This window comes from Mus pahari, chromosome 10, assembly GCF_900095145.1.
Source record: "Mus pahari chromosome 10, PAHARI_EIJ_v1.1, whole genome shotgun sequence".
NCBI classification, from domain to species: domain Eukaryota; kingdom Metazoa; phylum Chordata; class Mammalia; order Rodentia; family Muridae; genus Mus; species Mus pahari.
Window position 1 is genome coordinate 73,252,094 of NC_034599.1, and position 16,319 is coordinate 73,268,412.

A 16,319-nucleotide genomic window follows, 5' to 3' on the forward strand; every position below is an offset into this window, starting at 1 on the left:
AAAAAAAAAAAAGAAGTAAAACAAGAACCCAAAGTTTTACCTCTCCCAGCCCTTCCAGTGCTCTAAGCACGATGAGAGTCACCACCCCTAAGTCTGCGGCCAGCGGTGTGAACAGGGTGAAGACGGAGGTGCCTAAGATGCCGAGGCCCAGCAGCAGCTTCCCTCCGACTCGGCTGGCAATGTATCCGCCAGGGATCTGGGTGATGATGTAGCCGTAAAAAAAGGAGCCGAGAATCCACCCTTGAGTTTCTGCATCCCACTGGTACTTTTTACCCTGTGAAGCAGTAGAAAGAACAATCCTTTGACTTTGAAGTTTTGAACTGCTGATTCGGACTGCAAAGCACATTGCTTTTTTTTTTTTTTTTCCCCCAACTTGACATAGGCTATAGTCTTCTGGGAAGAGGGAACCTCAATGAAGAAAATGCCACCATCAGATGGACTCACAGGCATTTTCTTGATTGATGATGGATGTGGGAGAGCCTAGGCTACTGTGGAAAGATGGCCCGGGGTTATAGAAAGCAAGCTGCGCAGGCTATGGGATAGAGTCCAGCAAGCCGTGCTCCTCCGCGGTCTCCGCCTCAGCTCCAGCTTCCTGCACTGACGTCCCTTCAAGAGGTACTGTAAGCGGCAAGATAAAACACGGTCTTTCCTTCCCAAGTTGTTCTCGGTTCTGGTGCTTCATCACAAAGACCTGAGACAAGCTTACTAGAAGGTAGGTGAGCCGCTACTACACGTAGCTTCCAGAAGCGAAAGGATAAAGAACCAAAAGCCATAAACTTCATCAAGTGTGCCAGTCTATGATGCTGCTTTACAGGAGGAACTGTGGAGGTGCCGGAACAACCTCGACTTAGAAGGTTCAAAAAAGAGCCACAGGCTTGGGCTGGGCTGTGGTGGCGCATGCCTTTAATGCAAGCATTCAGGGAGGCAAGGACAGACGTTCTCTGTGCTATGCCTGGTCTACATAGTGAGTTCTGGGATAGCCAAGGCTATATAGACAGAGACTGTGTCTCACGAAACAACAACAACAACAACAACAACAACAACAACAACAACAACAACCCACCCAAGAATGTCCTGGAGAAACCACTTATTAAGAGCTCTAGCTGAGCCGGACGTGGTGGCACACGCCTTTAATCCCAGCACTCNGGAGGGAGAGGCAGGCGGATTTCTGAGTTCGAGGCCAGCCTGGTCTACAGAGTGAGTTCCAGGACAGCCAGGGCTATACAGGGAAACCCGGTCTTGAAAAACAAACAAACAAAAAAAAAGAGCTCTAGCTGCTCTTCCAGAGGTCCTGAGTTCAGTTCCCAACGACCACATAGACATAGCAGTTCACAACCATCTGTAATGAGACCTGATGTCCTCTTCTGGCATGCAGGTATACATGCAGACAGAGCATTCATACCTAAAATACATAAATAAAATGAAATGAAATAAAATAAAAAATAAAATTAAAAAAGGGTTTAGAACAGCTGGGTAGTGGTGTCATATGTCCTTAATCCCAGCACTCAGGAGGCAGAGGCAGGTAGTTCATGCCCAGCCTGGTCTTCAGAGTGAGTTCTAAGACAGTAAGAAAAACCAAAAAAAAAAAAAAAAAAACCCAAAAATAATTTAAAACAACCAAATCTTGTGATGTACCAATGAAATGTCTTCAAGGTCTCCTCAGGAACCTGAAAAATTACTTTCCAAACAGATCAACAGATGTGGAGGCATGAGCTATAATTAAGTTAATTGTTCAACTAACTCCCAAGAAGACAGAAAAAGACCCTGATCGGGGGAGACTACAAAACCAAATCAACCCAAACCCTCCAATATTTTGGTATCTTTCTGATAAAGGCAGATACTTTTCATCATTTTTAAGTATTTCAGTTTTTAAGTATATCCAATTCTCGTTTAAAAATAGCACTTACATATGTAGCAGAGGACAGCCCAGTCGGCCATCAATGGGAGAGGCCCTTGGTATTGTGAAGATTATATGCCCCAGTACAGGAGAATACCAGGACCAAGAAGTGGGAGTGGGTGGGTTGGGGAGCAGGGCAGGGGGAGTGTATAGGGGGCTTTGGGGATAGCATTTGAATTGTAAATGAAGAAAATATCTAATAAAAAAACAGCACTTACTGTGTGATTGTGGTGTACTTTTATGGGGGCAGAATGTTCCGCACACTCCTTAGACGTTCTATTATCAGTCAGAGTTGTATTTGAATCTACCATGTCCACTAACGCAACGCTCAGGTTCACCCGTAATGCATAGAGAACGAAGAAACCACAGAACGCCAAAATCGCTAAGTTGTATCGAGCAGAGCAGCACACTGGAGCTGAAATTAAGATGGAGAGAAAACTTTAAATTATATGATCTCTATATCATGAGAGGAAAATATTTTTTTTTTTAAAAGATTTGTTTGGTTTTTCAAGACAGGGTTTCTCTGTGTAGCTCTGGCTGTCCTGGAACTCACTTAGTAGACCAGGCTGGCCTTGAACTCAGAGATCCGCCTGCCTCTGCTTCCCGAGTGCTGGGATTAAAGGCGGGCGCCACCACTGCCTGGCTGTTTTTCCCATCGCGATATTCTTTTTATAGTTCCCCTTTTATTGCACGTTTATTTCTCCTCACGCCCTGGTTGCTGTGGCTTTATAAGCCCTTTATCATGTGAGTGAGATGTGGGTCTGGAGGCCGAGGAAGGAAGGTGGAGAAAGTGCAGGCATGACGGCTCAGGGGGCAGGTGCTTGCTTGACGGTCACCAAGAGCAGCATGATGAGGGGAACCGACTTCTGAAAGTTGTTCTCTGACTCCCATCCCCAACACTAAATAAATAAAGGGGTTGTAAAAGGTGAGCAAGGGGCTGCAGGGATGGCCCAGTGGTTAAGAGCACCGACTGCTCTTTAGAGTCTGAAACTGGACAGGGTTAGTTGAGCAGCGCCCACAGAGTGTGGCTCATAACAGTCTGAAACTCCAGTTCTGGAGAAGCCATTGCCTTCTCCCATCACGGTATGCACGCAGAGAACAGACATGCACACAGGCAAAACTCATACACATAAAAACAAATAATTAAAAAAAAATGTAAAGGTGAGCAAAGTGTTTCATAATATTAATGACAATCCTTAAAAAGATAGGTCAGGCAACTTACCTTTCTAAGGTACCGTCAATAACCAGAAAATACAAGACTACAAAGTTTTAAAAGTTACAGTAAAAATAAATCGATACCAGGTTTATGAAAATGGTTGCAACTGTAAACCCGTTTAGCCATAAGTATTTTTAGGAAGGAAAGAAAATGTGCCTATGAATGAACTGGAATACTCCGTGAAAGTGATCCGAGGTAAAACAAGCTTGCATGGCAGAGAGCTGGCCCACTGGATACCCACCACACTGAGTTCAAAGCAAGATCATGCCTGCGTGACGGAACAAAGCACTCATCAAAACTCATTGTGCTTTACACACACAGGAATGTAGAGCGGGTGTGACAGCAAACAAAGGCGAACAGGAGGGAGGGAGGCCCAGGGTCCACTCTTAGCTCTGGCCACCTGTGTTTAGAGCTACTTAGATGAAATAAATGAAGATGACAATCTTTTCATCCTCAAGGTTTTCAGTTCTAAAATGAGCTCTCTCTCTCTCTCTCTCTCTCTCTCTCTCTCTCTCTCTCTCTCTGTGTGTGTGTGTGCGCGCACGTGCGCGCGCGTTTCTGCTCCATTTATGAAGTACATATGACATCTCCCATGAGCACAGTTGCTATTGACAGAGAAACAAAGCCCATGATAAAGGTCTGGAGAGGAAGAAACAAATAAATAAAATTTTGGAATAAACAAAAGTCTGGGGAGTCAGGTGTGGCCTGGCCCTATAGACAGCACAGGTCACCAGGCTATTACCACACCCACTCCCAGCCTTCTGGGTGGAAAACAGGTATACATCCCTTCTGCTGAAGAGACAGCCCTGCATGTGTTTAACATTCCTGGTTTCCCTCATACTTATCTGTGAGCACAAGGACCTTGTACCCTCTACATCTTCCCATTTCTAATTTTTTAAAAGAAAAAATAGGGGCCATGGCTGTATACATTGGCTCTATGGCTAACCTAATTAATATAGGCAAGCATATAATTAACATAGGCAAGCATATTATTAACATAGACAAGCATGAGAGGACTTCAAGACTAGCGAACAGAGAATCAAATGAGAAAGCCTCCTTAACCATGATAACCATTCAAAAGTCACTTGAGAGCTTTCGCCCATGGATCTCTTTATGTAAGTCATTAATTTGACCATCAATACTATGAGAAAAGTCTGACCCATTAAAGCAACACATACACACGAAACTGTTGATAACCAGATTATGTTTGAGCAACAGATCATTTATAGTAGCTCTATTTTGTAAAACTATGGTCCTCAAACCACCCATCTCTTGATTCATTTTGCTAGGATTTTTTGCTGTAACATTAGTAGTTTTTGCTAACCACGCAAGCCATCTTTGAGACCTCTCTTTTGTGTATCAGTAACTATTCCTGGGACTGGCAATAAAAAAAGCCTAAAACCAAATTTTAGCATGACCAAGTAATATCACACTGTCTCCTAATGCAGGCGAGTCTTTTATCCTGTGACCAAAAGGCATTTGGATGCTGCATTAGCAAGGGAGAATGGGCATATAGCAGCAGCATTTTGGGTTCGGTTGTACTGGATCCTTGTCATTTCCCCAGTCTAGGCTTGATGAGCTAACATCTTGATGTTTTCCCAAGCTTCTGGCTTACTCTTCCTCTTGATGGGTTTGTCACCTATCTTTAGAGGACTCATTTGTCCTATGGTCTCCAGGATGCTGCCCTGTTCATATGCACCAAAGTGGGAGCCATCCACAAACATACTCCCTTGCCACTTATCAGACCAAGGCAAGCATAAAACTAAAAGACAAACAAAATCCACTTAATGGACTTTTAAAGATTTAAAGTTAAATTTAAGATTTGGAATTAATTAATTAATTATTTGAGGCAGGGTCTCTCTGTGTAGCCCTAGCTATCCTGGAACTCATTCTGCAGACCAGACTGGCCTCGAACTCAGAGATCCAACTGAGTGCTGGGATCAAAGACATGTACCACAAATGTTCCAGTTGATGAGGATCTTTAAAATTTACCTCAATTTTAATTTTGAGCTTAAGACTCTCCTGCTAGGTAACAGGCTTTTCCGAAGCACCTGGGAACTAACCACAGAAAATTCTGAAGAAGAGAGCAATTGGGATTTCCTAGGCAAGGGAAGTACGGATCAGTACAACTGACACTGTGGATGTGACAAAACTGTGAACCATGCCCAAGTACAACACTCTCATGGAGGAAGAACTAGCTTTTATTACATTTTATATACAGTATGATGTAATGGAATTCTCAGGCTGTACCAAAAATAGTTTTAGGAGAAAACTTCAAAATAATCTAACTTTCATTCATTGCTATTGGTTGGACTTTTGGTTTTATCCCTTCTGGCCTCCACGGAGGTTTGAGAAACATGCAATTATGTTTGCATTTCTTGGCCTCTGTATTATATAGGAAAATTTTTTAAAGCTTTATTCCAATTTACTATTTTCTTTCTTAAATCCATCCCAAGCCTATTTACATAGTTATTTTAGAAATTTTTGTAATGTACAAAAATACAAATTAAAAAAAAAAAAAAAAAGCCAGGCAGTGGTGGCGCATGCCTTTAATCTCAGCATTTAGGAGACAGAGACAGGAGGATCTCTGAGTTCAGGGACAGCCATGGCTATGTACCCAGGGCAGGAGAGATGATGGCTCAGCTGTTAAGAGCATTAGCTGCAGGCTGGAGAAATGGCTCACTGGTTAAGAGCACTGACTCTTCTTCCTGAGGTCTTGAGTTCAATTCCCAGCAACCACATGGCGGCTCACAACCATCTGTAATGGGATCCAGTGCCCTCTTCTGGTGTGTCTGAAGACAGCGACAGTGTACTCAAATACGTAAAATAAATAAAATCTTTAAAAAAAAGAAAAAAAAAAGAGCATTAGCTGCTCTTCCAGAGGACCCGGGTCTCAGCACCCACACGGCAGCTCACAGCTGTCTGTTCAGTTCTAGGGAAGCTGGCATACGTTCCAGAGGATCACAGACATATATACAGGCAAAACACCAATGCACATAAAAATAAATAAATAAATCTTAAGTAAAAATCAAGTAACCAACTAAACAAAACCATACCACAATGTGTTGAACATTTTGAGCTGGGCGTGGTGTAGTGCTGCAAGCTTCTAGTTCCAGCACTTGGGGAGGCATGGGCAACTCTCTGAGTTCAAAGCCAGCCTGGTCTATAGAGTGAGTTCCAGGACAGTCAAGGCTACACAGCAGAAAAAGAAGGAAGGAGAAAGTCTGCACTGATTGAATTCCTTATTTTGCTGATGCGCTGAGTCACTGGATGTATTCTCGCTGTGTCTAGGAATCAGCAGGGTCTGCTCCTATAGTCTCAGTAACAGGCACTCACCACACCAACCCTGTTAGCAGCGACAGCCATGGCTGTCCCTGGCTGCCCTGAGGCAGGCTCTTTCCTGCCTTTTTTTTTTTTTTTTCTAGAGACAGTGGTGCCAGCAGTTCAGTATCACTGTTGTGTCCCAAAAGAATTGCTTTTCTTTTTTAATTTATCTTTTATTTTCAAAGCAAGGGAACTTAGATGAAGGAGCCCACGGAACCTTTCTGCATTTCTGTCTCTTTCTTCCATTTCTGTCCCCGAGTTGCTCTTGTCCCATCTGTTCCCACTCTCTGTTAACTAGACTCCACCCTGGAGGGCCTCATTCCAAAGGTCTCCATCTTTCCCTTACACTCTCTCTACATTCACAATCCTGCTGCAATATTTCTTTTCAAGTTAGGCCAGTTTCCACTCATGGGGCATTTCTGTCCATCACCTGCCAACTTATATACTAGGTCAATTAAAATGTTCAATGGTTGAGAAATGCCAAATAAAACCTGACTGATTAGCAAGGTCAGACCATTGAGCTGTACAACCAGGGTGGGTAACAAGCTTTTTTGTGGAACATGTGGAATCTGTATATAAAACATATGCTCCTTGTCCTTTTGAAAAGCCATTTGGTGGCAGGTGGTGGTGACAGCTTTAATCCCAGTACCCAGGAGGCAGAGGCAGGAGGAGCTGAGTTCAATGCTACCCTGGTCTACAGAGTGAGTTCTAGAATAACCAGGGCTTCATAGTGAGATCCTAAAACAAAACAAGATTCCATACACCCTAAACTCTGGGGGTGCCTAGACCTAGCTCATGTGGCAGCAGTGGAGCCCTGCCCGCCTATCCGTGGAACTCAGGTGTTCCACCAAGCAGCTCCGAGCTCCCAGACCCAGGCAGAGGGAGGGGCCTGTGGATTGAGTTCCAGTCAGGTGGTTCATGAGAACGAATCCCAAATGCACAGAGATGGGTGACTTCCGGGCTGGGATGCCTGAGCGGTTGTGGGACTCCATCAGACCCACCCTGCCAAGATCTCTTTCAGCAGAAAATTGTCTTTTCTCCGTCTCGTTGTTTCTCTTTCTTGCTCTCAAATACTTCTCCTGAGCAGGCCCACCATTAGTGTACACTAGCTAGCAAAATAACTGACAGACATTTTACCTACTTTTAGTTCCTATGTGCTTCTAATATTTATTATCAATAGTTACTTGGTAAGGAAGCCAAGGATTACATTTTACAGTTACTTGTACAGCTCTTGTTTTTAATATTTTTTTCTTCTGGATCTATTTACTTATTTATATTTTTTCTGTGCATTGTTGTTCTGCCTACACACACACACACACACACACACACACACAGAGATAGAGAGAGAGAGAGAGAGAGAGAGAGAGAGAGAGAGAGAGATTGGCGTGAAGGTGTCAGATCCCCTGGAACTGGAGTTACAGATAGTTGTGAGCTGCCATATGGGTGCTGGGAATTGAACTCAGGTCCTCTGGAAGAGCAGTCAGTGCTCTTAACCACTGAGCCATCTCTCCAGCCCCCTCCTCTGGGTCTTAGCAAATGTTTCAATAGTTGTATAAAGTTGTCTGTCACAGAAGACTGATTAGAACCCATGATTTTTTCTACTCTCTCACTTAAGATCCTGACTCCTTGGGCAAGAAGACTGAATTCCTGCCTTCTGCTTCTATTTAAAGGAAACTTTTCTTACCATCTCAGACGGTTGAGCCCCTCACATTGAGCACTGATTGTGGGGTTCTCTGCCAACAACACGGGCCCGAAGAGTGTTGATACCAGTGAGGCAAGAAGGAAATCTGGCTCAACGCACGCAGTTCAGCAGCTGGTGTTGGTTCAAATCCCGGAAGGACAGTTTGCTTTAGGCACATTTAAGTACAGGTTGGACAGTTTGTTTTAGGTACACTTAAGTACAGTATGATTTTGGGAAAAAGTTTCCTGGCAACAATTAACTCAATCCCATGTGCATGACGAAGCTTACGGCATTACAAAGTACACGTGACCTCTTCCATAAAGATGAGTTCTATCGATTGAGAAACAACGTCCAAGATAAAGCTCTGGAGAGGAAGAGTCTGGGATGTAGGCAAAAGTCTGGGGAGTCAGGTGTGGCCTGGCCCTACAGACAGCACAGGACACCAGGCTATTAACCACATCCACTCCCAGACTTCTGGGTGGAAAACAGGTTATACATCTCTTCTTCTTTTATTTTTTTTTTTTGGTTTTTCAAGACAGGGTGTCTCTGTATAGCCCTGGCTGTCCTGGAACTCACTCTGTAGACCAGGCTGGGCTTGAACTCAGAAATCCGCCTGCCTCTGCCTCCTGAGTGCTGGGATTAAAGGCGTGCGCTACCACTGCTCGGTTTATACATCCCTTCTGTTGAAGAGACAACCCTGCATGTTTAACACTGCTAGTTTCCCTGGTGTCCTCTATGACTATCCATCTTAGCCGAGCTGTGGGGATTAGAGACCACAGGAACTCAGTGTCCGTTCATATAGTCCCCATCTCCATACCCAAGAAAGCACTTTCTGTTTGTTTGTTTGCTTGCTTGCTTGGGGGAGGGGTTCAAGGCAGGGTTTCTCTGTGTAGCCTTGTCTATCCTGGAACTCACGCTCTAGACCAGGCAGGTCCTGAACTCAGCAATCTGCCTGCCTCTGCTTTTCAAGTGCTGGGATGAGAGGCATTCGCCATCATTGGCTGGCTCTGAGAAAGCTTTTCTAATAAAATAAAGTGTTACGTACCTACTATGTAAGGGAGAAGGAGGCCCCCGAATCTCGGGAGGTGAGCCAGGAAAGGCCTTTTTTGGAAGAGGGATATTTAACGGAGGCTTCCTCAATGAGCAGAAGTTGCCAGGTCGCCGCAAGGGTGGGGTGGGTGTGAGCACAGCCATTCTAGCAAAAGCAGAAGGACAAGGACTTGCAGAAGCAGGGACTCGAGAGAGGCACAGGGAGCACATAGGACCTTCCTTCACCTGAGCTGGTTTACTAACAAATAGTTCACATTACCGTAGAGTGCTTACTGTACTGAGCTCATGTTACAGAATGATGAAGATGAACCGCAAAGTACACAGAACACTACTCAGCACACAGGAACTTCAGGAACTGAACTGCTATCACTGCTTTCTCTGGATCCTGGAAATCGAACTCACATATTAAGAAGTGTAGTTATTTCTCATTTGTGGGAAATTAAGTTTTGTGGGGCATGAGGCTCCTAGTGGAACAGACAGGACTGCCAAGGTAGATATCCCTACCAAACTGGCGGAGCGATCGGCCTTGCGTGCAACTTCAAGTGCCACGTGTCCGCAGCAGAGGCACCGAGGAGGATGTGATGACGGAGCACAGGGACAAGGAATCCACAGTAGTGGCAAAGTGTCAAACTTCGATTCTAACCCAAGCGGGAAGCCAAGGGGGCAGGAGGTGTGAATCAGTGGACAGAGTGCTTGCCTCCATGCATTCAGGAGGTGGAGGCAGGAGGGTCAGGAGGACACAGCCACCCTCAGCTACAAAATAGAGGCCAGCTGGGGCTACATGAGACCCTGTCTCAAAGAAAACCAACCAACCAACCAACCAAAAAATGCAAGTCCTAGGTTCGACCCACTGATGCCTTACAATTTTCAAAATAAAACATTCTATTTTAGATTAAAAAAAATCTGTTATGTATATGAATGTTTGCCTGCGTACCACAGGTGTGCCTGAGTAGGGAGGGTGTTGGCTCCCCTGAGCTGGAGTTACAGACGGTTGTAAGCTTCCATGTAACCCACCTCCTCTGGAAGAACAACCATTGCTCTAACTGCTGAGCCATCTTTCCAGTCCCCCAACAACCTATTCTAAAAAGAAAACAAAACCAAAACGGATCACCAAAAAGCCAACAGAAGTAGTCTGAATAAAGTCAGAAAGTAGGGTAGTTACCCACACAAGTAGGAAGGATGCCTATCTGCCTATGTATGGTTAAAACAGGAAAGAATTCTTTGGTAATGTCAACAAAAGATATACCCACAGAAGACTGTTTCCGGCCAACGGAGGCAAATTTCCAGTTCATGTCTTTCTCTCACCTATATCCTTGAATGTGTGCAAGCCGGTTTGTCCTTTGGTTTTCTGTAGCTTCAGGAAGCTATATTACAAAAGTGTATCGAAATCCAGTGAAGACACATACTTGTGTTTTGGAGGATGGTGGGTATGGAGACTAGAGCCTTGTCAGGCAAGGACTATATCACTGAGCAACATGCACCCCCCCCCCCCAAGCCGGGAAGATGCTTTTTGAAGTATCACCTGCAAGACCTTAGACCATATTATCTTAAGAGTGCTAAAGATATCTTATCTTGAGAATAACCTGTTTCTTAACTGAAATTGTAGTCTGATAGACAAGGAAAAAATAGAAGTGTCTGCAATATCTTGGTCTCTTACAGCACAAAGTCAAGATATTCGCAGGATTATGCAACTGTCCTCTGCACACTCAACAGCTGTTAACTCTTTTTTTGGTTTTTCGAGACAGGGTTTCTCTTTGTAGCCTTGGCTGTCCTGGAACTCACTCTGTAGACCAGGCTGGCCTCGAACTCAGAAATCCCCCTGCCTCCGCCTCCCGAGTGCTGGGATTAAAGGCGTATGCCACCACACCCGACTAGCTGTTAACTCTTTTTGTTGTTGTTGTTTTGTTTTTGTCTCTCCTCCCTGAACAAGGCGCTACCAGATCACATGCTTGCAGACCGGCATAAGCGGAAACCTGGCGGCCGCTGGAGGAGAGCGAGAGGCACTTTGGCCCCTTTGCTCATTGACTCGGATCGGATACCTCATCCGACCCCGAATTGCTTCAGTCCCGCCAGCGCCACAGGCAGCTCCCTCCCGTCCCACAGCGCTACACCGGCTACCTGTCTCCCGACCCGGCAGCCACTGCCTCAAGGTGCCCACGGCCGGGAACCACCCGCTCGCCAGGAACGCTGCCACTAGCAATCTCTCGGTGGTCCCGCAGCTCACCCGCTTCGGTCTGCCGGGCGCTCGGCAGGAGCGGGGTGCTGTCCGAGCTTTCCTCCTCATCGTTTCCCGCCGGACCCCCAAGCAGGGGCCTCATGACGCCTGGAGAGCAGATGTGTCGTTGTCGTTGTTTGGCCAACCTAGCTCCCTGCAGGACAGCCCTTCGCCGTGCTGGCTGGGCGGGGCGAGATATTGCCCCGCCCCAGGACACGCCCATTTCTGGTTGCCTGTTCCTAAGGCGCCATTTTAGTTTCGGGCAACCCCCCCCCCCGCTGTGGGTAGGGCTGGGTCGGGCGTGGCGCTTGCGCTGTAGGAGGTGTGTCGCCGGCCGTAGGGAGTCTAGGCCTCTTTTTCCCCTAGTAAAAGCCCGGGCATTGGACAGCCTGAAGGCGGCGATGGGGTTTTGCATCTCGCAGTGATAGGGAGCTTGGGAAATGGGCAGGGACTATTTGCCTTCTAGATGTCTATAGTACAGTTTCCAGTCTTTGTCCGTTTTACGACAGCATATGGCTTTTGAAAAGTAGCAAAGGAAATCATGTTTTGTCCGACGAAATTGCCTGTTTCAGAGGTGAACCCCAATGTAGGCAGCTGCCTTTTCTCTTTAGGAAGATATTGTGGACTGAACCCAGGGCCTCACACATATTACACTAACGCTGATACCATTGACCTACATCCCCAGCTGGCACACCACGTGATGTATGAGCGTTGGGGAGTTTTCTCTGTAAATCTAATTTGGACAGATTTTCCCTACTGCTGACTCTAAGAAAGAGGAACTAGGAAAACGCTTCAGTCAGCCTTGGTGGGACCATCGGGCCTCTGAGTAATAAAAGCCATATCTGCAAACCGATGGAAAAGACAGATGTGGTAGTTGTCCTTGAAGAATTCCACGCAGACCAAGGAAGAGCAGAGGTTCAGTAAGTCAGGTGAGGCCCCTGTCTAGAAGAAGGGCTGACTGAGACTTACTAAAGACCTCCCTAACTCTTGGGCCAGTAAATGCTGATGGGCAAGTTTTCAAGTTAAATAGATTTTTTTTGTAGATTTCAAGACAGTTGTAGAGATAAGCTGTTGAGTATGCTACCTGGCAAATTCTTATAAAATGTATGTTCAAACAGCAGTTCTGGTGTGGTTAATTTGATGTGTCAGTTAGCTTGTCCTCCACGAGGGTGGATTTCAATTTATTTGAAGGTTTGATTAGAACAAAAAGACCAGCTTCCCTAACTCATCCCCTTGTACCCTGGCTCCCACCGAGTATAGAGGGGAAGAAGGGCTCCTCCAGCAGCCGGCTTCAGATTTCTAGCCTCAGGGCTCTCAGCTTTCTGCACCTCTGCAGTCCTGTATGAGTCAATAGGCTTGTTCAACACTGTATCTCCTCTCCCTTCTTGATTCCGTTTCTCTGAGAAAAGATTGCTGAGATCGTCCTTTTTGGCAGGGACCGCCATGGGAATCTTCCAACACAGGGAATCAGATTCCAACCGCCTTGGGAAGTTTGAAATCAGCAGCATCATGTTTAAGTATACTTATTACCTGAGAAGGTTCAGGTTACAGAAAAGTTGCAAAGTCAGTACCCAGAGTTCGAGGTAGGATAGGAAGGCTGGCTTTGTGGGGACATGGGAAAGGAGCCCCTCACTCCCAGGTCTGGGGGAAATATCCTGCTAGCTGAGCTAAGAATTCCTGCGCAATTAACACAATGTGCTGGGAAGGATCTGTGAAGGATCACGTGTAAGGCCTAAGCATCCTTCCAGTATGACCTTTCTCTTTTCCTAGACTTGTAAACCTGGGAAGATTTCTAGGACTCTGACCAGAAGCCCCACTTAGGGTACACTCTTGTGTAACTTCATGATCCGTGGTTTTACCACATCAGTTGGCAGTCTTATCCATGGCACTCTGACAGGCATCCTGTCATTTACTAAACTGTGTATGTGTGTGTGTGTGTGTGTGTGTGTGTGTTTTGAAACAGGGTTTCACTGTGTAGCCCTAGCTGTTCTGGAATTCACTATGTAGACCAGGACTGCCTCTGTCACCCCAGTGCTGGGATTAAAGGCAAGCACCACCCCTGCCCTGCTTGTGTGTGTGTCTGTGTGTGTGTGTGTGTGTGTGTGCGCGCGTGCGATTCTTAGCAACACTTTAAGCTGTAACTTAAAGGCCACCAAAATCATATATATAGCGACTGCCAAGACACTTAGATGCAATTCTCACTTAGCTTTGAGAACGCCACACCTTTGCTAGTACACGTCTTTGGTGAATATTATTCTCTCCCCAAATACCGGTCATTCTCCCTAACAGCAATGCTTAAATCTTTTTTTTTTTTTTTTTTGGGTTTGGTTTTTCGAGACAGGGTTTCTCTGTATAGCCCTGGATGTCCTGGAACTCACTCTGTAGATCAGGTTGGCCTTGAACTCAGAAATCTGCCTGCCTCTGCCTCCTGAGTGCTGGGACTAAAGGCGTGCGCCACCACGTCCGGCTGCAATGCTTAAATCTTGGTTAAAGTCTTTTCTAAATAAATGTGGGCCCTGTTCATCCAGGTTATGCTGAAATTCTTTTCTGTAGTGAAGTCAAGATCCTGGGTTTATCTGACTGAGAGTTCAGGTTGCTATAGGTGACAGACAACATGGGTCGTGGATCTGCCCTAGCCTATACGCACTGGCTCCTGACAAGCTCTCTATACAGCGTGTCAACTTTGACCCCTTTTCAAGATCTATGAGAGTATGACACATTTATTTCAACTATGGAAGCATTTTGGTACTTAATGAGCGTCATACTTTATTTGGACTTCTTTCCTTTTTACCTGTCTTCCTCCCTGCACCCTCCTCCCCCCTTCCAGGGTTTATTTAGGAGACATATTAAGTTCCATTATTGTATCTCCTTAGGCTCTCTCAGTTGCTCTTCCTTTTTTTGCTGACCTTGTCAGTTTTATGGAATACTGATGATTTTCTAGAGAGTCTCTCAACCTGAGTTTGTCTAATGTTTTCCTTGTAATTAAACTAGTACTTTGTAGTTTTCATTTTCATTGTTTTTTTTTTTTTTTTTTTTTTTTTTTTCGAGACAGGTTTTCTCTATGTAGGTTTCTCTATGTCTTGAAACTCACTCCGTAGATCAGGCTGGCCTCAAACTCAGAAATCCGCCTGCTTCTGCCTCTCAAGTGCTGGGATTAAAAGCGTGCACCACCACTGCCCGGAAGTTTTCATTTTCATTTTGTTTGTTTTAGAATGTTTCCAAGAACCAAAAAAAACCCTCAACCAAACAAACAACCCCACCCAATCAAACAACACCAACCAACCAAGTAAAGATATGGATTGTCTTGGAGACAGCCCAGAGTAGGGAGCCTTTCTTGTCATATATTCTCCAGGGGATGTGCTGGATATGATGTAATTTGTGATTGGTGGTTAGTACTGGTGGCGATGTCCTATTTATTTATTTATTTATTTATTTATTTATTTATTTATCTATCTATTTATTTATCTATTTATTTATATTTCTACCTCTTTCTATGCTTTTATTTTTGGAAGAAAGCCAGCATATTCATCCTGCTCTTACAGGTCAAGGAGTTAGGGGCACACTTTGAAGAGCACAGTTCTTTCATAAGGCAGATTTGTCTCCTCCCCACTGATTTCCCTGTTTATACTAGTGTGAGCCCCTGGCTGTTGTATACTTTATCTCATAATTTAACACATTCCTTTTTTTTTTGTTGATTAGGTTATCAGCTATGCTATTTATTTAGATGATCAGATTGCTACAGTTTTGGTAATGACTCACAGCTCTTTCAGTTGGCTGTGAGTCTCTTAACTGTTCCCATTGCGAATTGTTTCCCACCATTTGTTTTGAGGCAGAGTCTCTGGCTGGGTTGCTAGTCATGATGTAGCCCAGGATGTCCTAGAATTTGAGCAATATGCCTGACTTGGCCTCCCAAGTGATGGGATTATAGGTGTGCACCATGGCAGCTGGCTTATTGTTATGATTTGTGAGCCACACTTTTTCCTCCCCAAGCTCATGATAAGTCTGAATTCATTCTCAGAACAAGGCATTGCACATGGTTGGCATCTGAGGAAACATCTTTTTAAAAGGTCATAGTGTAAAAAGATCATAGATACTGTGAGCTCTGTATAAGCCTGTGGGCAGCAACTTAGTTCCTTCGTTTGTTTTACAAGCCTCAATGTCACTGCAGAATGTTAAAAAAAAAAAAAAAGCATACACGGTTAGGTTTCTCTTATATGTTCTCCGATTTTTCTCCAAGGAGAATGATCTAGGAACTGAGTTTATTTCTCCCTACTGTAGTTGATTCTGGCCTAAAGTAAGTACTTTGTAGTTTCATTTTTACTTGTTCATTTTAGAATGTTTTTAGGAGGCAACTCCCCAAAACAAACAAACAAACCCCCAAAGAAACCCAAAAATCAAAAATCAAATCAAAACAAAACAAAAAACCAACCAAAATAAAAAAATAACAAACAAACAAAAAACAAGGTCTCATGTAACCCAGACTGGCCTAACTTGGTAGCCAATGATGATTTGACAAATCTTATCTTCTCTCCTCTACCACTAGCATGGGCTTACAGGCATGCACTACCATACCCCAAGCACACACCACCACATCCTATGGTCCTGAACCACCATATAGGATGTAATACCATACCTGGCTTTTGATTTATTTTTATTTTAATAAAAGATGGCTTTATCTCCCTTTTTCTGTTTTTTGCTTGTTTGTTTGTTTATTTATTTATTTATTTTGAGACAGTGTCTTATGTAGCTCGGGGTAGTCTCAAACTCATGATACTTCTGCTTCTGCCTCCCAAATGCTAAGGTTAGAGGCATCAGTCAACGCAAACAGTATGTGTGTGTGCATGTTTGTGCATATGTGTGTGTGTATACATGTACATATATACATATATACATGTACATATACATTTACACACACACACACACACACACACACACG

At 44.6% G+C, this 16,319-nt stretch overlaps 1 protein-coding gene across 1 annotated transcript in view; it reads right to left on the minus strand.

Annotated features, from left to right (window-relative positions):
* Slc17a5 (solute carrier family 17 member 5) overlaps positions 1 to 11,550 on the minus strand; it is a 41,946-nt gene extending 30,396 nt beyond the window's left edge. Inside the window, exons 1-3 of the mRNA XM_021207519.2 lie at positions 11,393 to 11,550; positions 2,116 to 2,312; positions 41 to 274 (exon numbers count right to left, since the gene is read on the minus strand). Of these exons, the coding sequence (XP_021063178.1) occupies positions 41 to 274; positions 2,116 to 2,312; positions 11,393 to 11,486 (525 nt within the window). The 5' untranslated portion in view covers positions 11,487 to 11,550. The remainder of the gene's footprint in view (positions 1 to 40; positions 275 to 2,115; positions 2,313 to 11,392) is intronic.
* Positions 11,551 to 16,319: the final 4,769 nt, after the last annotated feature.